This window comes from Lutjanus erythropterus, chromosome 9 (genome assembly GCF_056507025.1).
Source record: "Lutjanus erythropterus isolate fLutEry1 chromosome 9, fLutEry1.hap2, whole genome shotgun sequence".
NCBI lineage: Eukaryota > Metazoa > Chordata > Actinopteri > Lutjaniformes > Lutjanidae > Lutjanus > Lutjanus erythropterus.
The window spans coordinates 21,388,788-21,412,020 of NC_139325.1; the positions used below are offsets into that span (position 1 = coordinate 21,388,788).

The 23,233-nt window shown below is 38.4% G+C and overlaps 1 protein-coding gene across 2 annotated transcripts; it reads right to left on the reverse strand.

The window, feature by feature from the left end:
- Positions 1-469: 469 nt before the first annotated feature.
- On the reverse strand, positions 470-22,859 carry tax1bp1b (Tax1 (human T-cell leukemia virus type I) binding protein 1b). Of its 2 annotated transcripts, none has more exons than XM_084726525.1 (19): positions 22,723-22,859; positions 21,396-21,484; positions 18,366-18,559; positions 14,060-14,162; positions 12,639-12,829; positions 12,044-12,202; positions 10,923-11,071; positions 10,036-10,126; positions 9,153-9,338; positions 8,146-8,388; positions 7,071-7,253; positions 6,012-6,084; positions 5,555-5,673; positions 4,639-4,764; positions 4,027-4,113; positions 3,258-3,360; positions 2,985-3,142; positions 1,810-1,895; positions 470-1,514 (listed from the first exon to the last, which is right to left on the reverse strand). In XM_084726525.1, exons 3-19 carry the CDS (start codon positions 18,540-18,542, stop codon positions 1,316-1,318), a joined length of 2,433 nt encoding a protein of 810 aa, XP_084582651.1. In that variant the 5' UTR covers positions 18,543-18,559; positions 21,396-21,484; positions 22,723-22,859; the 3' UTR covers positions 470-1,315. The 2 variants fall into 2 exon arrangements, with proteins under 2 accessions (XP_084582651.1, XP_084582650.1); XM_084726524.1 differs by having other exon boundaries at positions 3,258-3,459.
- Between the last annotated feature and the right edge of the window lie 374 nt (positions 22,860-23,233).

A 23,233-nucleotide genomic window follows, 5' to 3' on the forward strand; every position in this document is an offset into this window, starting at 1 on the left:
TAGCAACGCTCAGTTAGTATTTCAGAACCAAGGACACTAATTGCCGAAGTGTTGAATGTGAAATTATTCCCCATTCTTGCTCCTCTTCAGGTCCTCAACAGTCTGCTTGACAGGTCTGGACTGCAGGAGGCCCATTTAATGCTGGCTTTCAGTGTCCCTATGTGGAGAGATTTCTCTGAATTCTTTTTGTCCTTTCAAGGATGCCCCTTTAATACCCGATCATGATACTGTATCTACAAAAACTTACTAAATCTTGACCCTGACAAATACTCCCCATATTATAATAAGAAGAAACTTACACTGAAACTCATAAAAACTAAAACAAAACATGCTGAAAAAAATAAAAACTGAAAAAAGCAATCCCACTCTGGAAACTAATGGAAACTAAACTGAATTGAAAACAAAGATTATAAACAAAATACAAACTAATGGAAAATAAAAAACTACAATAACTCTGGCTCGGACACAATTCATTTTCAAACAGACTTTATTAGTTCGTATTAGATACATGAAACTCACTTAACAAATGAAACGTTTCTAAGAATGAAATAACTTAATGCTGTAAAAGAAGAATGAAAAGGACAAAATTGAACATAAGCTCAGCATGCACTGATTAGCTGATGATATGACATTTCTTAAGAATTCTGACACAAAAACCCAATTAAATAGTTAAAATCAAAACAAAGGAAACCTAACATAACACAAATCTATCATACACAAAGTATCAAGGCGCTCACAATATCATTGGCTTTAATTATTCTAAAATAGATGATCTGATGATATACTGTATAATCATGTCTGAATGTAATCACTGAAGGTTTCTCCCTGACTGCATATAGTGCACCAAGGCTGCTTTCTAGAAAGAAGGAGCAAATGACTTGTACAGTGATGTTCAAGGGGGAACCATTTGGTTGGATGTCTTAAATGTAAGTTTGGTAAACACTTATCTCTTTCCCTGATTCGTTACGTCCTGTAGTCTAACAGATCTGTGAGAGCTGAGTCAATTTAAAGTCAGTATACAGTATATATACGTACAACAGTCTTATCCCCCTAAATTATTCCTCAAATCCAAATGAAGGGAAATCTGCCACCTATAAAAAAAAGCCCTGCCATATACACTGAATTAGAATGTCATTTCAAAATGTCACATCACTTCAAAGTGTTTCTCTAAGTTGAAGTAACAAAGCGAAAGTCAGTATAGTCCTAAAGAGTGGATCTTCACACCATTACATGCAGAAAAGAGTGCAGACTGAGTGATTTATTTCAATGGTGACAGGAAGTAGGCAGAGCGGATGTGCTGACTCTCTGTTTTTATCTAGTCAAAATTGAGCGGGTGGCCGTCGAAGTGAGTGAGCACATGATTCTCAAACACCTTCTGGTCGCAGTCCAGCGGGAACTGCTCGCTGCACATGGGGCAGATTTTCCAGTGGCTCTCCACGTGCTCCTCGAACTTGCTCTGGTCGTAGTTGGGTGGGAAGATGACCTCGCACAGTGGACATCGCTTCATGTCCATACTACACACAGGAAGAGGACAGAAGAAGAAGAAGAGGGAGAGAGGTGGGTGTAAGAGAAAGTTCACGTTAATAAGCAGTGAAGTGATGATGTGGGCAAACCAGAAGCACAGGCTAATAAAGAGCATCTGTCTGATTCAACGTGGGTGGCCTGCCGCTCGACTAATTCCAACAAAAGGGGGCTGTGCAGCAGAACAAACACTTTACACATGTTACAATGCACAGGTTTAGGAAAATGTAGGTTGCAGCAAACTTGAACAGCATTTATGAGAGTTTGGGCATGTGAGTTGTGTGTTACCTGGGATCAAAGCAGAAGGCGGTTTGTCCATCATTCACAAATGGGCTGTGAGTTTCAGTTGCTGCAGGCTGTTCATTGGTATTACCCTAGGAAAAAAACAAAACAAAAAAAAGATGACTAGGTCAAAACCTGGTTTATGGCTGCATGATCAAAACGTATACGAAAACGTGACCAATTTTTTCAATTAGATAAAGGGTGTGATATGTCGATGGTCTTCTGTCAACTAAGTATCAATATAATCCATAAAGCTAGACAGTATTTCTATACAAACTATATTTATTCTATATTTTGCTGCCTCAGCTCGTTTCCAGCCTCTGTCAGTGAACCATTTCAAAAAGGTTTCTCACTAAATGAAGTGCTGGTTAAACACTGTCATAACGCTGTTAATTATGGATGTTAGAAAATATCAATACACTTGAGTGTTGCAATTGTTTTTGAGAATTGATACAGCATCACAAAACATACTGTGTCTTGACATTGTGATACATGTAAAGATTCGTGACAGTAGTTTATTTTGTGTTTAAGTCCCCAACTGCTAGATAGCAGTGTTGTTATCTATCTTCACTGTTCTGATTGTATAAAAAAGTCGACTTTAAAGAACACACGACAATATTCATAAAATCTGAGTTAGAGTATGTGAGTTTTCCTAAAATTAGATTTCAGCCGTTACCAAAGTAACTACACAGGTTGCTGCTTTCTGTCTGGTGCTGGAGAGACCGCACTTCATATCAAACTTAAAGTTTGATTTTATCGGAACATCAAGATGAGAAAGAGAAGGACTTTACACAGCTTGGACTGAGTGTTATGACAACCTCACAGATAAACATGCAACAGGCAGACGTAACTGGTCAAAATTCAATCAAATGTTAAAGAATAGCAAAGTTGTGTGATCAAAAAGTGGGGATGCATGCTCCATTGACCACATGTGTGCGGGGGACTCGCTATATGCCCCACTGATGACATTATTGAAAATGGATTCATTCTGAAAGACCAACAGCCAATGGGGAAACTCCAAAACTCTGCCATGCAGTCAGTCAAGGACAACCATGTTTGTAGGGCAGGCCACTTTTGCAGTCCAGCAAAAAAAAATAAAAAATAAAAAAAATAAAAAGTCATTCCTAAGCATGTAACTGCACATGGGAGAGAATACACACAGTGTAGTCTGAGAAGCTTACATTGTTGTTGTTTTGCTTTTCCTCGGACTCCTCGTGGCCTTCTGGCCGGCTGTGGTTTCGGGTGGGTTGGATACACACCACATTACTGTCCCAAGAGGGCGGGCCCACAGGGGGCAGCCTGAGCAGCTGGTCATCTGAGAACTCCTCATCTCCCTCATCTGTAGGTCCAAAATTCAGAGACACAGCCAGTGTAGATACAAGTCAACTAAATTCTGCAACTGTTACAAATTTTTCAACAAAGTGAGTTAGGCATGAGTTAGAAAACAAACCCACCTTTTGAGTCTGAGATGGAGTAAGGGTTCCCAAAATGCAGCTTGCTGGGGCTCTGAGAGACCAGCAGAGGGGTCGGGGCATCCTGGGCGTACGGCACAGGGTACTGCAGGAATAAAGGCACACTGGACTGGTTACTCTCCAAACTGGTTTTCTCACTGCCCCCCTGATCTCCCTTCCTGCTGCTGCTGGCCTTCTGGAGCTCCTGGGGAGGAAAAAGCTGCATTTAAACAGTTTTTCCACAACAACAAAGACCAATTGCAAAAAAAAATTGACATGTTGTCTGAGGAGCTAAAAAATCTGGTTTTGTCTCTCTACTATTCCCAGTCTGTCAGTCTGTCCTCTTTCAATCACACAGCGGCCCAAGAGTTGTGACTTCTTGCTTTTTCTCTTGCTCACACAAACAGTTTAATTAGCGCTTTCATTAAAAAAGAAACTCTTCTCATTTTCAAAGAGAACAGGACGCTGAGTTTTATTGATGTTAGTTGCAGACGCCAATTTAATTTACAGTCTAAACCTCAAATTGGGTCATTCTGCTCCTCTTAGCTGTAACAGCATTACCTCGAAGCAATATTTTAGGCCAGTGAGGACCTTGCTGTGGTCCAAAGTAATGGAATGGAAAATAAGAACTCATTTACTTTGCTTCTACAATTAGAGGCATATTAAACACAGACCAGACTGGGAGAGGGAAAATGGCAGAGGAATAGCACTTTTCAGGGAATTTTTAGGGTGGAAGAAGTCTATAAAAGAGAAAATGAAAGCTGTCACTAACCCCCTCCAGTTTTTCCTTCTCCTTAACAACAAGTGCTAGCGTGTCCTTCAGCTCCTTCAGCTCCCGTCCCTTTTCAGCTACCTGGCTCTGAAGTAAACAAAAAACACAACAACAGAGGAATGAGACATTTTCAGCTCTCAGACATCTGATCGAAAACGGCGTCATTGAAATACTCTCAGAACTCAGTACGTGACATTAATTGATCACAGCCATAAAAGGCTTCCCTTTGCAGAGGACTGATTTATGTACAATACTGCTCAAAGCAAAACAACCTGTTTGAATTCCTCTGAGACACTAAGCAAATATCCGCCTGACCTGAGCCAAGCACAGCATTAGCCAGGCAACTGGAGATGACTGGTCGGAGCCAAGCTTTGCTTGTCTCCAGAGCCTGACATAAACAGCAGTAAAATGTCGTCTCACAGATAGGCCTGCTCATAAACAACACTGTCAGAGTGACTGTGTTCAAGGGGAAAGATAGCATCAAAGGCTCAATCCCTGAGCTAGACCAGCCATACCCAGAGGTAAAAACACAGTAAGTGTCCAAAGACAGACCTGCTTAAAAGCAGCACAGCGTCACTGGCAGCGAATGGTCTGAGTGTCTGATGAACTGACCTTGTAGCGATCTTCCTCTGCTGCCAACTGCAGTTTCAGGTTCTCATTGGTCTTTAGTTGTTCCTTAAATTTCACCTCCATCTTGGCCAACTCATCAGCAAACATGCAGCTACGATCTTTCTCCTCCTGCAGAGCAGTCAGATATTAACAAGTGATATATTTATCAGTCATTATCATATTTTTATCACATGTCACGATTAACATGGACCCCAATATTCCACAAATAATCAGAATAAATGCCCAATCAGCATAAAAGTGCCTCATGTATAGACCTAAATCATATGAGACTGACCCAGTCCAGCCAAATTAGTAGAGATATTGAATCAGATTAAGAGAGGTGGTGCAAAACTTTAATAACCCGTTCAATAGGGAAAATAAAACATGTAAAACCAAGTAAATGCTTATTCTGACCATTTCTCTTTGGTTGGAATAAATATCTTTGATTAGAAACCTTAAAAGATTAAAAGGTACTAATATTGTTCACAGGATACGATGAGGGTCCATCTTGAAAATTACCATGTGGAAACACTTCTACTTCTTTGTTTACTGGAAGTTGGCAAACCAGAACCACTTCTTCTGTTGTTATATTTCCAACAGATTAGACACTTCACATTGAACAGAAGCAGTTTGTGCATGTCAGAAAGTTATATTCTGATTAATACTTAGGGGCCCTTAAACACACACCTTACCAGACCTCTTTATTTAGCTTCCATGTAAGCAGTGAGGCTGGAATTTCTAATCAGAAGGATTTCAATTGGACCGAAGAAATATTGTTCATGTAAACACAGCTTTAGTCTTACTAACGCAGAGAGCACATACTATAACTTTGGAGAACCCAGGTCTTTGACAACAGAGTTTGAACATTTACTTTGGGGGCACATGATCAATAAAACAATGCAAATTATCAGTTTCTTACCAGTAGCATCTGCTTGCATTTTCTGTACTTGTCATTCCTGTCAGACGCCTCCCTGCTGATGCCTTTGAGCTTCTCCTGGATGATGGCTTCCAGCATGGGATCAGCAGAACCTGGACTCCCTGTGTAGACAATGAAGGCAAGTCAAGTTGGTTTGCTAAAGCAAAAAGTTATTTTGCTATTTGTTGATTATTAAAATAAAGCAAGCATCTAAATATACACTTAAATGCCCATCCACATACCAGTATATCAAGGACCAGAGTCTATAAAAAAAAAATTATTGACTGACTGAATTCTAAAGACAAAATAGAAAACACATGACAAGCACTCGAGAAATTACACTGCTGGTAAAGTTTTACAACATTATGAACTTTATGTGCGATTTTGATAAATGATTGCAGTTTTAAACGCAGTGACTCATTCTATAGCGTACAATATGGCACAGTTTGATATAACGTACCTGGCACTGATGTGTCTGGGCTCACTGACGCAGGGATTATTGTGGCCTCTTGTGCTGAGCTTCTCTTCAGCTCCTACAGACGGGGGGAAAGTGTTAAAATCAGCCCTAAATCCAACTGGAAGACAGAATCAATGAACTGAAAGAAGCAGCGTGTACACGCAGGATCAGTAGACAGCACAAATAAACGTAAGTAAAAACACAAATAAAAATATGCTACTGAGAAAAATTACAAAATGACACAATTTTACAGCAAATTATTTTTTGGTGTATTTAAATAGGTTTGTATTAATTTTACAAAGGCACATTAAATGTGCATGTGTTAATGTCTTGTACAAACACTTTAAAGGCTAATAAAGATTTATTTGTCTGATCTTATAAAGTGTCTTGCAATTCCTTCCAGTCAAGAAATTAACACAAACTGAGTAATGACTTGAAGACTAGGGCTGGTCTATCGGTACACAGTACCTTGAGGTATTGACTGAAATAACCCAGTACCAAGCGGAAGTGAGTGATAACTGCATTCAATCCTTTTTGTATCCAGATCTAGAAAAAGTACTATTTGTATGGTTTTCTTGCAGCAGGTCACCACAAGCATTCTTTGATCTAATCTGATGTGTGACTGGGCCACAGCAGCTACAACCCTCACAGTCTGTGGTGAGATGAAGTCCAGCGTGTCGTATTTGACGGAGCTGTCATGACGAGATGCAACTAAAACATGCTACTACATGGCTGTGGTATCTGACAAAAATAAATGCATAAAAAGTGTAAAATTTATTTTGAGAATACTTCCATTAAAATGAAGGGTATCGAATGAAGTAGAAAAAAGTTATCAAATGAAGTACTTGTACTAAGTACTTGATATCAGTATCACTTTAATGGTACTGGTTACATAATTTTTTTAAAGGATCCCCAGCCCTACAAAGGACCTTTTATCTCTGAGGGCATTTAGTGGGATGTGATTGGCAGGCAGAGTGTGACATAAATCTGATGGAAGTTCTGTTCTTTCACTTGTCGGGGGACAGGTATACAGTATGTCGGCTGGTATCCTGTGGGACGTACCCCTTGCTGTTCAGAGAGTCTGAGCACTTGTTTTTGCAGTCGCTGACATTCCTTGTATTTCTCCTTGTAGTGTTCTGCAGCCATGTGCAACCGCAGCTTCAGGTCCTCCACTTCTCTCTGCAGCTCTGCTACAACAGCCGGGTCTGCAGCAGCTTCTTCCACTGCTGCTGCTGCTTTGGTCAGCTGACGGAAAAACATCACAACAAAGTAGATCATACACCAAACACAGAAAAGATCGCCTTCTTAACGACTGATAACGCCTTCATGATCACATGTAATCTTGAAACTGTGCTGTTCAGGGGAGAGTGTTGCCCTGTTTTTTTGATTTACTTAAGATCAGGCAGAACCAGTTAACCCTCTGTGAAAGAAGGGTTTTTTTGTTTCATGTTATCATGTCTGGAAAAAATGTTATTTACAAATTCAAAATTTAAAATTAAAAAGGGTCTATATGGTATCAAGTGTGATATAACAACCACTAAGACAACCACTCTTGTAACAAAAATACAAAATAGTGGGAGAATTGTTGATGCAGCCTTTGATTTCAACTTACTTCTTACTAAATACTAAAAAAAAAGAATACAGATTAACATTCTCATAAAATTAGCTCTATTATTTGGGATATTATTATCTTCAGAGATATTATTTCAAAATTATTTATTACTTTTATTGAAACTATGACCACACATTCATTTATTAGTTGTCAACTATTAAACGAATTCCCATCTGTTCTGATAACTGATTAATCATTTTGATTTTTTTTTTTTAAAAAAGAAGAAAATATCTCTGATTTAAGCTTCTCAGATTTTAATATTTTCTGATTTCTGTAGTCCTCTATGACAGTAAAATGAAAGGGGAGGGGAACACACACATTTTTTAATCATTCTCTGCTGGAGCCCTGGATAATGCAAACACCATACACCAAAACATTATTATATATTCATATCAACAGTCAATTGAATGACTTCTATTCCTCCTGCCTACTATTATATTAAACGCATCTAATAATAAAACTAATGGTTCAAATAAAGCTAATTAAATCAATAAAGCCTGTTAGCAGATTGAGTATCATCCTTACAGCTGCCTGCTTGGCCTCTGCCTTCATCTGTTCCATCAGGCGGGTGCACTGAGCCTGAGCTTCATCCTTGTCCTGGCGGAGGGCATCAACCTCCAGCTTAATGCGGTACAGTTCGGACATGGTGCGGTCACGGGTGCTTGAGGCGTCCCTCAACTCAGCGGCTAACAAGGCGGACTGCTGCTGGTTGGCCTGGAGCTGCTCCTCCTTCTGCCGCAGCTGCTCCTTCAGGGCCTTCATATCTCCCTGCCAGACACAAACACGTTAAAGGTGAAGGTTTTTCATTTCTGCAAGTTATCCATAAATAACTTATTATGCGTTATTCTTTTTCCTCTTTATTACTAATCTGGAAATATGAGTATAAGAATTAATCAATTTAAACACTGTATGTGACAGATGTGCCTACACTCTTAGAAATAAAACCTCCAAAAGGTTCAAAGCTGTCAACAGTTTTTTGTAACATAAAAGGGTTCTCTATAGAACCCCGAGTGTTTGAGATAAAACCCTTGGAATACAAAAAAGTTATTGGCAAAGACCCCCAGGGTAGGTTCAAGATGAAATCTTTGGAATACAAAAAGGTTCTCAGTAGAACCTCCCGGGTGAGCTCTAGATAAAAGTCTTGACCTATAAAAAGGTTCTTGATATAGTCTTTGGAATATAAAGAAAGGTTTTCAGTAGAACCCCCTGAGTGGCTTCCTGTTAGTACTGTTAGAAGGTTTACAAATAGAACCCCCAGAGAGGGTTCTTGATGGAACCATTACACCACAGAAAGGTTCTCCTTTAGAACCTCTCATAGGGGGCCCTGGGTTGAACCCTACACAGATGGTTAGAGATACAACATCGGGTTAATGGGTAGAACTCACTTAAAGGGTTACAAGTAGAACCTAAGGTTCTACCTGAAACCAAAAGGGGTTGTGTATGTGGACAAGCTGAAGAACCCTACATGGTATATTTCTAAGAATGAAGGTGTTGTGACTTTTTTTAAAGCTTTAAAACTAAACTTGTTGTACCAGTGAGGGAACTTTGGCGAGGATCTCTCTGTACTGTTTCTCCTTCTCAGTGAGGCACGTCTGCAGGCGTCCCACCTCCTCTTTAAACTGGGCGATGGTGTTTTCCTTGTTCACGTCTACAGACTTCAGCATCTGCAGCTCTGCGCTCAACTTAGTGTTCTCCAGCTCCCGGTTTTTCAGGTGAATCTGGTGCGCACACACACACACACACACACACAGATGCAAACACATACCCACCGAAGAAGTTATAAAACACCAGAGAAGTTATAAAACATAAAGTAGTTGGCTTTTGCCTCGTTTATACAACACCAATCACGATCATGTACCAAAGAGCATATGACTATTAAAATAAATGTTGCATGACCTCAATTACAAAACAGAGATGGAGATAGGCCCATAAAGTTTGCCTTGTGCAACAGCCCCAGTGTGATGGTGCAAGTTAAATGAGGTATGGGTTTTTGGCTCCATTTCCGTGGCGACAGTACAATATGTGGCACTCCTAGTTCCTGCGCAGTGCCCACCACAACTGACGCACAGAAACACCAGACGTGCCAGAAGAAGACAGAATAAGGCATACCATGTTTAGACTAAATGTTTGGGCAAAAGGACGCAGAATAATCATGGCAGTAAAAAGTGAAAAACAAAAACAGTCTGAACTGGACCTCTGATTTTGGGAAATCTAATATGAGAAAAATATCATACAGACTGTAAAATTCTTTTGAGGAAACATACAAGAAATGTATTAATGTTTATTTGTTTGTTGATAGATTTTGTATTTTATTATTCTTGTGCCTTTTATTTGTCCTCGTTTGTGAGGCACTTCGTAATGGCAGTTATGAAAGCTGCTACATAAATAAAGTTAGAAATACAAACAGTACATTACCTTGTAGAGTTCCTTCTCATCCTTCTCATTCTTGAGGTGAGATTCAAGTGCCTCCTTCTCTGATATAAGTTTCTTCACTCGATCCTTGAGGCTAAAGAAAAGGTCATAAAATTGTCACAAATTGTATCACCTGTCACAGTTTCTATGCTCACATTCAGTGTTTGGAATAATTGTTAAATGACCATAGATTATAGCAGTGATACTCAACCTGCTGCCTCTTAACCATCCAACCATTTTTTAATTGATTCACACTGTCTTTCCCAAATGGAGGGATAAATATGTCAGTTTTGTATGATAAATGATATGGTATGATAAATGAAGGCTGATCTTTGCATGACGGCCTGCAATAGGATCAGATGTGAATGCAGAAATGAAGATAATTCTGTTCCCTAAATGTGTATTTTATATTAAAAGAGCTTAAATATGGTTTTCACTCTGTCCTTGGCAGGAGCAGTTTACATTTAAGGTTCATGTTTATGAATCAGTCATTGTATGATGGAGGAGCAGCTATGTTTTATGTTGAATAACAACTAAAATGCTGTTATAAAATATAGAGGAAAAAAAAGATGTATCTGTCAATCCTTGCATCAAGCCAATCTAGTTAAATGAAAAAGTCAGCTACTTTGAAAGATGTTGGCCCCTGGCCTCCATTCATTTTGAAAAAGTGTCCCCCCAGGCAAAGCACGTTGGGTATCCTGGATCATGCACTTTAAAAGTTTATGCTGTTTTTACAGAACACTCATAAGTAACCAGTTACTTCTAGACAAAACTCTCAAATAATGTTTTGAGTTTTCAAGTTACCAAATAAAAATATAATTCTCTGTACATGTAACCAAAAAAATGGCAATTTGATGAATCTTCAACATGCACCTCAATCATGAACTCACCCGTCCAGCTCAGTTTCTTTTTGTAGGCCCTTCTGGGTGACTCCAATCAGATCCTCCTCCAGCTGTATAACTCTGGCTGTGGCTTCCTCCAGCCTCCTCTTTACCTCGTCTTTCTCCTCTTGCAGGGCCTGGGAAGAATTTTGCATCTCCTGAGAGACAATAAAATATAATGTTGGAAACAAGTGGAACAAAACTTTTAAAAAAGGCAGAGCAACAAATAAAACACTGAAAAAAAAAATGCTTCAGTTCATTTACGTGCACGATGAATTATTGAACAAATTAATCACTCATTTATAGAATAAATAATTTACTTCAATTCGTGCCAAGTCCTCCATAAATCTAGATGATATAAACTGCCATGACAAAATAATTGTAACCTGCTAGTATACTGTGTTTGCTTCTAAGCTTGAGGAAACTTGTTCAAAACATAAAAAACTTTTATTGTCTTTGAAATGCAACTTTAAATCAATTTGAACATTATACCTCCACGCAAAGTTTTCAAACTCAAAAGATGACATGAAAAAAGCAAAGGGAAATTATTTTTTTTTACAGTTTGTTTATAGACAGAATTTTGGAATCTTTATATTCACACCACATAAAAAAATCATATAAAAGTATAGTCATAAAATTAACAGCCACAAAATCTGTAATCATGTTTTCATCTGAAAGCCATTTTAAAGGCAGCCAGATTTATGGCAGAGGACAGCAATATGAATTATTACTGACGCTCCTTTTAAGACTTAATGTTATACTATAAAAAGCTGAATTACAACTTTGATAATACAGACATATCTGTCAGAGTGAGATTTACTCTTTAAGTGGATCACAAGTTTGGCTGCATGTCTACAGTCTTTCACTAGGGGGTGCTAAGAGACTGTTTGGCCAAATGTTAAACTGTCCTTGGAATAACTACAACTACAAAAGAGTATCAATCATACAATTAAGCATATTTTGCAGTATGTTCTGCTCAACCAACAACAAATACTAAACAACAAAAAGGAACAGGGCCCTTTGCTTCACTGAGAACATTTTTACAGCAGCAGCAAACATTTTCCTCCCCTCCCTTAATGCTGGCACTCCTATCTGCCTTCAAAAATGGACTCAGTCCATTCTCTGCTTACTTGGTTCTCTCTTCTCAGCTTGGCGCAGGTCTCTTTCTCCTGCTCACACTCCTTCTGCAGGCTCTCCTTCTCAGCCTCCAGCTGCTCCTTCTCCTGCTGCAGGAGGGCCATGCTTTTGACCAGCTCATCTTTCTCTCTCTGGGCTTCTTCCACCTTTTGCTGCACAGAAACATAAGATTGTTCACGATGTTCAGGCCCTTCACATAAAAGTGCAACAGCACCATGCTCAAATGGTATGTAATGTTGTTCACCACTGTGCATTATGTTCTCACAAAACAAATATGAACCTGGAGATATAATTAGCCATTCTGTATGTGACAGCCAACACTTACAATAATATATTTACTAGTAGACAATGTACTAGGTGCAAAAAAAAAATCATAATGCGATTATTTAGAGGGATACTGTGATTGCATTACGATTCACAATTTTTGCATTACAATTTTCATTTTAATCAAAAAAAAAATGATGTGACACTTGTTGGGGTCTGTAACAAGCTTCTGTGGTTAGGATATAACTCTTGGCCATACTGCAATTTAAATAATATTTCAATTAACTGTGTAGCCCTATTTTGTAGCACTACTGGATGCAGTACCTCAAGGAAGCCGGCCTTGGTGGTGACCACCAGGATGTCAGAGTTGCATTCATCCTCCACAGTCAGCAGCTCATCCTCTGAGGGGCTGTTGGCACGAAACTGGAATGGCGTGCTGGCTCCCCGTATCTCGCCTTTGTGGGTCACATAACAGAACTGGTAGAATTCGCCATCATCATTGGGCACATAATATCCTGGGAAAGAATGGCATCCAGTGAGTGCACTCGTAGAGCAGAACAGAGAAGCAAAGTAAAATATATTCCTCTTCAATCCTAAAGTCACCCACACACACCTTATCTTAAACTGTACTACTTATTACCGAGGTAGGTGAAATTATAACTAGGGTTGGGTATTATTTGGGTTTTTTAATAAAACAAATGCTAAGCAATATTTTTTAAATTGTAGCAGTGTCTACACAGTGTCAGTACTTTTAAAAAGAAGCACAAAATGATAGTCAGCAACATTAAAGAACAGCTTTTATTGGATTTTATTGCTAAGGCAAATTTGGATTTGATTGAACAACACAAATTTAACACAATATAAATAACAGTTTCAGTTCTAATAATAGCAAAATAAATTTTGAGTTGCAGAAATATGATATTTGCTGACCTGATGAAAGGCTACTGTCATCATCATCAGTGGTCTCCTCATCATAGATAAAAATAGCAAGTCATTAAGACACATTTTATCTAGTGACGCTCCCTAGATATCTAGTGACGCTCTTCACACTCAATTGTTTTGAAACATTTGTTGCACATCCCACCCTGTGTTGGAATCCTTTCGAGTGAAATAGAGCAACATATTAGAACGTTTAGCATGGCATTTTAACCGGGTTCACAGTAGCTGCTAGTTGATGTTACATCACCTGCTGCCAGAGCCATTTAGAGTTAGTGCTGTCATAATGTTAACTAGCGGGTTGGAGATGTGGCTGTAATGTCCGCTCCAGGGGGAAACTATTTCAATCAACAGATCAGGTACCAACATCTATGTTTTCATTTGGTCCAGTAGGTATTGGCAAAAATGACACAAGGTTTTCAGTACTCAACCTTAGTTACACCTTTGGGAGTGTATGAATGTGGAGATACAACTAAAAAAAAGTGCAGACTGTTATGTTGCAGCAGTTTTGTGATCTGGAGCACAAACTACAGATATGTGGTGTCCTGGATTGGAACCTGAAAAGCTAATAAGACATGTCTTTCTCCCTTTCGTGTCAGTCTCTCGTGTTACTTTATAAAAAGTGTATAAAAGAGAAAAAACACATAAACTGAAATGTCATTAACACCAGAACTTACATCTGTGGGGAAAAATTTCTGACTCTAGTCGCCGATTTGGTATTAAAGTTTTAACAATCCTCTGAACAGCCCTCTGATATGTGTGGTTATTAAAAGGTGTCAAAGTTATATAAAACTATGGTATGATCTTACCCTGAAAGACCACCGTTCTGTGGACTGCGGTGCCTTCCACATAGTTCTCAGGGAGAGGCGACCACAAGAATGTATAATAGTCCCTCGCTGTGCTCCAACCAACCTGTGAGACATTGAGGGGAATCCATTCAACCAGACGTTCTCACCACATCAGAGTAAGATAATAACAATGAAGGATTAACAGGGAGACTTCCTAGAATCCACACAGTGCCACTTCCAAAATATCTCAAACTGGTTTATTCCTGTAATCATGGGTGTTTCAATCTGACGGTGCAAAACCATGCAAACTGTGACTTTTTTCCTAACAAAGAAAAATGATCACTTCTGTAAACCACCCCAACTCCTGGTCACCACATGCATGTGGCCTGGCCCTCATCATGAACAAGCCTAACTGTGGAAATGTAGCTACAACTCACTTCTAACAGGAAGAGGAAAATAGGTGAAAATTTTATACATAGGTGACTTGAAAATGAAAACCAAAATATAATTATATGAATTTTATGTGTTGTTAACTGATGGCTGATGAGGAGGGAGTACAGAAACTACATCCATAATTTCAGTCCGCTGCCATAAAACTGTCAAACAAAATCAGAGTCACATCGAGCTGGCTGGCTCTCTGTGTGCACACTCAGGCACACACATGCATCAACAACAAGCCCAGTCAAACCAGTGCGTTACACCAGCCTTTGCCACGTAGATTAAGTTATGTGATGTCAGGAAGACAGGCATTTTTCACTATGTGACCAGTTTTCTCACCTGTGTACAAACAGCCTACAGCTACAATACCACAAGTGTTCATCTGAATCAGAGATAGAAGGCCCCAGTGCTCAACCCCCCCACACCCCCCCCAATTGTTACCAGTGCAGCTCCAGCCACCAGCAGTAAAGAACAGGAAGCAATTAAAACATGCACGTAGTTAGTGAGTGTCATTACTGAAGGCTACCAGTCCACTCATTAGAGCTGCAAAGGTGGCGGTGGGTGAAAACTCTGAGAGGAACTCTTTCACTTACAACAGACTGGTCTGCAATGTGAGACGAGGTAGAGACGGCACAGAGCCACCATAAAAAAAAACTGAACTGGTGACTGAAGCGATAACACAGGCAACACTTCAAGAGTAACATCTCCAACCAGTCACAAAATAAGGGCATACCAATGCAATAGATATTTTAGATTGGAGCTTGACCAATTAGGAATGTGCACAATGAGTCCACTAAATGATTAAATGTTGCTACCCTAACTAGTCAGTACCAGAAATGCAAGTTGCTCAAACTATTTATTAATATGTTATTAATGTACATCTTTGGTTAACTTGACAGCAGCCCCCCTCTCTCTGCACTAATGCCCATATGGCCTGGATGTTGTTATTAGCAAAACAGGGCGAATAACATGTTGTAAAACCTGCACAGTTCGGCAGTATTTTGATCTATAAAATGAAAATAAGGTTGTATGTAAACTGTGTTAGAATAAACCGGCATATAATCACGCAACCAGAACCATGTGTAACCTCATTCAACACAAACTTGTGGATGTTAACCTGCAAGGAGAGCAGGGTGCTTGTGCTAGTACTGTTCACATTACCAGGAGGCAGGAGTGAATGCCGAGAAGCTGCCTCTTGTTTCACAAACTGCCCCTCACTGACTGGTAGTAAAATAATTCAGAATTCTCACTATACCTGTGCCTGGGAAAATGTTAACAAAAGTTTGTTGGATCTAATTTCACAGAGAATCCACCCTGGTGGAAAGTATATAGAATTAGCCTGTCTAGCCTGTCTTCCCATGTACGGTCTCGGTTGCTTATGTAGGTCATACAGAGGCATCAGTATGAAAATGAAACTGTTTCATAACCACTTAAAACTAATTGTAACAGATTTAAATAATTTAAATATTATTGGTTTAGGAGAACAACCTTCTTGTAGCTTCACATAATCACATTGGTGCAAAATCGGTGCACAGTCTGCTTTTCCTCTTAAAATCTGTATAGTTCTCAAAAAACTCATATCAGTCGGGCAGTATCTCAGTTTAAACATGATACCAGCAAAGTCATACTTTGGCAAAAAAGCTGACAGAAGGCGGTGGCAATGTTGCTGCAGGAGGTAATGTATTGTCTGTGTGCCCGTCAGACTGTATAAATTCAGGAGCTAGTTGTTCATGAATCACACAGAGAGGTTGTGCTTGGAGACAGGTTAATTATAAAGCTGTGCTTGCTTTCTCCTAGGCCACTCTTGACAACCTGTCCCAACAACATTCCTCCATGAAGCTGAGAACAGTCTGCATCAGGCAGTATGTTAAGTGTTCCAACAACACAGGGCCAAAGGCTGCTTTTGTCCATGTGCAAACAAGAACCGGTTTCCCATTTACTTGTCATCGATATCATATTTAGTTTTTCTTTGGTGTGCCAAGTAAAGGTGTATAATTCAAACATCTATAAAATACTTTAGGTTGACATGTGAATGCATAAACAGCAAATAATTAATTTTCAATTGAGTCATAATTATTCTTTGAACCAACTTACAGATTGGTTCACACATTTCAATCATCTGAACCCAAGGGAATTTTCTAGTCTAATCTGCATCACTTCAAACATTGGTTCACAAACTTTTTTCAATGATGTACCCAATTCAGGGACAAAAGAAATTCCAGCAGCAGCCCCACAGGTAGCCCCTAAATTTGGTGGCCAAAGTGCATGTTTGGTGGCCCAAATGGAAACGTGAGCAAACAATACAGAAAAGGGAACTCAACACACAGCTTTTCTGAACTGTGATACCTGTGTTGTCCACTTTTTCCATTAACTGTATAATGGGCAGTTCTGTGAAGGCACTGGTTCAGGTGACAAATGAGCAAAACTAGTGACAACTAGTGTTCGTTGTTTTATATATATAATATATATATATAATATAACAATATACCATCGGTAGTACTCCAAAGTATCCCCAGGCGTACTGGTACCTCCATTTGAGAAACACTGACTTAGACACATCTGGAACATGCACTATATTCAGATCAAAACAGTACTGAAGAGATTTAAAAAACAGGGAAAGTGAGAGCACTCTAAACAATCTAAGGGAGAATTCACTCCGCTTGATCTGGAGTCAGTACATGTGCATTAAGGAGCCAACAACAATGCACAGAGTACTCAAGTATCTCTATGCTTGCAAATCCAAGAACTTGGCACCAAATGTCTCATCTGTCAGCACTGCCAGGAACATTTTCACAATTTATGATCCTGCACCCAGCCCCTTCCAGCTCACCTACGTGTTTTAGAGGCTGAAGAAATTAGGGATTTTAAGATCTGCATTACCAGTTAGTGCCTTCCTTGAGGCTAAACACAATGTGATGTGGCACCCTGCTACAACAGAGTGCTGAATCCAGGATTTAAACAGCCTCCAGACATTACTTGATCCAACTCCAGTATCCCAACATGACCTCATTTCTCAGCGAGGCTTGGCAAAACATCTGTATTCATGCATTTCACAAATCCAAAAGCCATCATGAATAGCACACACTACCTATATTTATTCAGATACAGGATAAATACAAGGCTTCCATCAGTGACAGACATGAACAATTGAAAAAATTTTGGCTTAATGGTATTACAGCACACTACATGAAATAGTGCATGATAATCACAGATTTCTGACTTTTAACCAAGGAGCACATTCAGGTAGAATGCAACACAAACAGACAGCCATTAGTTTGCTTTTTTTGGTCTTCTGTCTGGTGTGTTTTAATCTCAGGTTCCATCGTATCTCTGGTAGATAAAACGCATGTTTGTCTAGAAAAGCTTAGTTGGAGCCATATGCTTCCGACTACATCTACAATTCACTACAGATGAGGCTAAAATAAATTACTACCACTGTATTAGATTTAATGTGATCGTATAACACAATCCATGTGGACACTCAAGTGTGTGGCAGTTGGTCAAAGTGCTCAATTCTCTCTACAAAGCTCATTTTTCAAATAAAGATGACAACTGCTGCACTCCCAATGTCAGTTTTCTCAACACTAAATCAATACTGTTTCCCCCTCTTTAGTAAAACAGTGCTGTAATTTCTGCAAAATAAAATTCTTAAGTATACCTCCAAAATGTTCAGTAGCACAGATTCATAGATTTTAAGTCATGCGTATAGTCAAGATGTCATACAGTATGTTAGAGATTCATCTTCCCATATGTCACACACAATATGCTCTAATCATTAGCGTACATTGTCTAAAACTACATAAATATATGTGTGTGTAAATAATAGTATTTATTTATATCCTCTGCTTTCTTCAAAGGCTTTTATAATACATTAAAGAGGGTTATTCACCTTGAATATGCCAACCCAGTCCTTTGGATGTGGTTTGATGAACTGTGTCAGGGTGTAGTGACACTCCAATGCAGCATGGGGCAGGTAACTCTTCCCCACATTCTGGAAGATGACGTGGGCAAAGTTTGATGTGTCCATGTTGTTATCTAATAAAGTCCCGTCCAGGAACAGTGCCATAAATTACTCAGCAGTGGCTACACAGGAGGAGACATAAAACAAGATAAATTATTAGAATTAATAACCACAGAAACAACTAAAATGCCAATTTTTACATTCAGGACCACTTTCATATGTGTTCTTAAATCAGATAGTTCTGTTTTTTTGCAATGTGAACTCAGTCTGAATGGCCATATTTGAATTCATGTGACTCTTATCAGATGGTTTTTCAGATGTTAAGGGCAGATGTTATTAAAAGGAAACCCTTGACATCCTGAAATTTGGGATGAAATTGGTCTCTGTGAAGCCATTCATATCACAATGCCACCACTCTCACAACACAGACAAAAGACAACAGGTGTCTTTTCTTAGTTGGAGTGGCTAACAAAAACAGAGACAACGAGTGCCTTTGCTAGCTGGTGGAGCTAGCAACACATATGGAGGCACCCAAATGAGTGCAATAAGTGTTAAATGTGCTCTTACTGGTTGATTCCACTAGGCATAGCACATCTGTGCTATGTATTTGATCTGTCCTCCACACAGCTTCAACTCCTACCAGCAGCGTTTCAGCAGCAGAGTGTTTTGACCGCCTGATTATGTCTACTTGCTCAGATTTTGTTGATTTGGTCCTCTTTCCTTGCTTTTTGTGCTTTTACCATTAATGACTAGGTTGCACAGTTGAATAGTTCATTTTCTGTCTATCTTACTATCACAAGTCTGCACAGGGTCTCTTGTTCTGTAAACTGACCAGATTCTGTCTGCTTTCTGTGTCCAACTTCCTGCCCGCTAAATCTGCTCTATGCTAACTGTTGCAGCATCCTTCAAAATTTGATTCTGTGTATATTTGAATGAGAGTGGAGAGCTGCTTCTGGGATGTGCTGAGGCACTGCTGATGGAATTAAGAGCATTTTGTACAATGGCCACTATGAGTTCCAGCTGACATGACACAGCCATAACGCAGCCGTGCCTGGTGGAATTAGGTTATTAGGCTAACTATTTTTTATATTCCAACAGAGGCTTTATTGGTTTTTAGACAGCAAATACAATGATTATTAAAGGATCTAGGACAACACATGATCATGGCTAATATCAGGATTGCCTTGAATAGCTTTGCTCAGGAAAAATGTATCTTTTTAAAGTGCAGTGACAGTAAACACACAGTTTTTGGCTGTGATGAGGGGTTCCCTGAAATCCGTCTCCCTACTTAGGAAATGTCTGATTTGAAGGAACCTATCTACAAAAAGACAAATTGCAATTCTACGTTTTCAACAAATGTATTGATTTGGCTTAGCTGTAAGTGTAGGACTATAAACTGCTGAACTCAAGGGTGGGAAATTAACTTTTTAAAATCTGATAATCTACTGTACCAGGCCAGCCACATAATAGTAAGTCATTACTTTTTGTCTGAAATCTACCAGCCACTGTCTTATTTTACCAGCATTTAGCTGGTGGCCCATGTCCGTAAGGGAAATCTGTGTCATGACATAAAGAAAAAAAAATCCAAGTTTGTCACCAGGAAGTTGCTCTCAAATGATGAGCAAGATTATAATTAGTCAGTGGGAAATCCAAGCAAGGTCCAAGACATCCAAGTTTACAGTACAGGTCATGATCATTCACTTCCAATGCATGATGAACAAACAGGCTTCATTATTAATTCAAAACATTAAGTTGAATAGATGGTTTAATTTAGTAAACAATGTTTAATTTGATTTTGATGTTCACATTTTTAGAAAGAAAAAGAAACTTCTTTTATACTTTTTTATATTTCATCCTTATCTAATGTGACAATAATAACATGATCTTGTAAAGAATGCTTAAGCACAACTTTACTTGATTTATAATAGTTAGTAATACTTTATACTTTTTACTTGTATCAGAATCTGTGACTTATATTTAATCTTTATCTAGTGGGGTAATAAAAATATGACTTTGTAAAGAATGTTAAACCTTAGTTATAAAATGTGATTAAGTATCAAAAGTAAAAGTAAAACTTACATTAAGACTTTTACTTAAATCATAACGAATGAAATTCATTCTTATTTGAATCATTGTTTAGCAAGATAACTTAACTGTTAGTACAATAAGTAGCATTAATTTAGTATGCGTTTTTAATTGCCTTTTGGACAACTTTATGTGCAGGCATAAAAATCTTAAATACTGTCATGATGCCACTTCGTTCACCATAAATTAGATGACAGCGGACTCTCCATGATACAAACGACCTTTATTTAAACTTAACACTAAGAACATGCCACATGATGAACGTGTGGGTAAAATTTTCCATTTGGGCCTCAGCTGATATAATTTTGACCGACGTAATTAGGCCTGTGACAGTCAAAACATGCCCTCGGCTGATGATCGAAACTCAGAACATCGTTGTCATGTATAGCAATCACCTAAGTTATCAACAAGAAACACAAATTTGACTAAAGTCATCGGTAATGGATGACTGTCAACTGAAAACTAAAAACTACGAGGCGAGGCCTCATGTGAAAACACTGAACATATCTGGCTAAGTTAGCCATGCTGCTAGCTAGCTAGCTAGCTAACGTTGGTTACACACTTTACTAAACAAGACCACGCACTAACCGCAAGACAAAGAGACATTTGTTTCGAGGAAATGTGCTACTACCGAATAAAAAATTCACTTAACGAGTTAATCACACAGCATTAGATTAGTACACCGCCCTTAACGAAAAATAGGAGCAGCTAACTAGAGAGCATTGCTATCAACTGGAGGACAAGGTTAGCTAACGTAAACAGTTAGCAGCGCTGTCTCTCAAGAGTTAGCTTCCAAAAACACATGTCAAACCGAGGGAATATCATCAGCCGTTGTATTATCAGTCAGATTTATAAAATAAACCATAAACCTACCCAGTTGCCATGTTGAACAGTAGCTGAAATCCGAATGTATCATAAAAACAATTGTTGACGCAGTTCAGTGCTTTCCCCGTCCCCTCTTCCTGGAATAATAACAACATTACGTCATTTCCTGAAAGGTTGGGAATCCCACCCGTCTCAAACACTAAAACTAACCTCAGAAAGTGAAACAATGTGACACAATCTTACGAAGAAAAAATTATACGATGGAACATCAGTCCCAGTGCAAATTATATTTTTGGATGATACCATGGGAGCAAGGGTTATAATAAGATGCATTCACGTACATTAAACATTTAAAACCTACCACTGGTAACTTAATTTCTATAATGCTAAAATGTAGTGGAATGGAACCAACTAAACAGTTTTAATTACATTTACTTATTTTATATCTCTGCTCCACCATATGTCAGTATTATATTGTCCTTTTTTTTTTTTTTTTTTTGCTTCAGTACATTTATTTCAAAACTTAAGTTACTGGTTACTTTGCACAAACATATTTTTACATAACAAGATAAATTTAATCTATAAAAGTGCACCATATTTTATGATTAAGTTTAGATTACTAGTAGACCTGTATAGCAGTGCTGGAATGTACATTTACTCAAATACTTTTTTAAGATTAAAATTATTGAGACAAAACATAAATAAATAATTACATTATGATATGTAACTAGTAATTAAAAGGAGCCCCACCTTTACCAATTGTAACATTATGTACACAATAATTATCTGTCCAGTAATGTAATTCAAAAACGGCTTACTCAGCATAATTCTAACTTATTACTTTTGGTACTTAAACTATATTTTTATGCAAATACTTTTGTACTTTTAAGATTTTGAATACAGGACTTGTAAGATAGTATTTTTACACTGTAGTATTGCTTCTTTTACTCAAGTGAAATATCATAATGCATCTTCCACCACTGGTAGGCTGTAGTTAAAATGATCTCAGTCCCAGCCAACTAGCCTATAATTATAAAATGTCCAAGAAAGTAACACATATTTTTGGATTATATCATGCAGAGCTTATGACAAAGAATATTTTATAATAGGATGCACTCACATACATTAAATATTTAGAACCCACCACTGACTTATTTTCTAAAAGCAATGGCAGAATGTAACTAACTAAACAGTTAATTTCCTTACTTCATACAACAATGGTGTGGTATGTTTACTTAAGTACTGTAGTTAAGTACAGTTTTTAGGTACTGTACTTGAGTAATTCCAATACATGTTACTTTATCCTTATACTCCACCACATTCCATTTCATTGTACTTTTTACTTCATATTTATTTGATTAATTAAGATTCTTACTTTACAGATTCAAATTATGAAGAAGACCAGCTGTGTCCTCGGATGCCCCTTTGACCAAGTGAGGGTGGTAGGAGAAAAGAGAATGATGGCTTGTAACTTATCATCCCTGCTGGAGAACAAGTCCAACCCTATGAAGGACACTCCACAGCACTGGGCAGCTCCTTAAGTGACACGCTGCCTCACCCAAAGTGTGTGAAGGAGAGATATCGCAGGTCCTTCCTTTCTGCTGCTGTCAGACTTTACAATTAACACTGCATCCATGTAGATCACACACATCAAAGCTGACTAAGTGACCAGAATATGAATGTAAACCAATGTGTAATATCAATATTATACTTGGGGAAATTTCAGTGTATACCATGGTGTGCAATATTTCATTCAGGTGCAATATTATTTCATATCAAACAATGTGCAATATCTACATTTCAAAACTATGTGTAATAGCATTAACTCACCTGCTGAGTCTGTTTCTTGTTTATGTTGTTGTCATTGTTTTCTTTTCTCTTGTTTA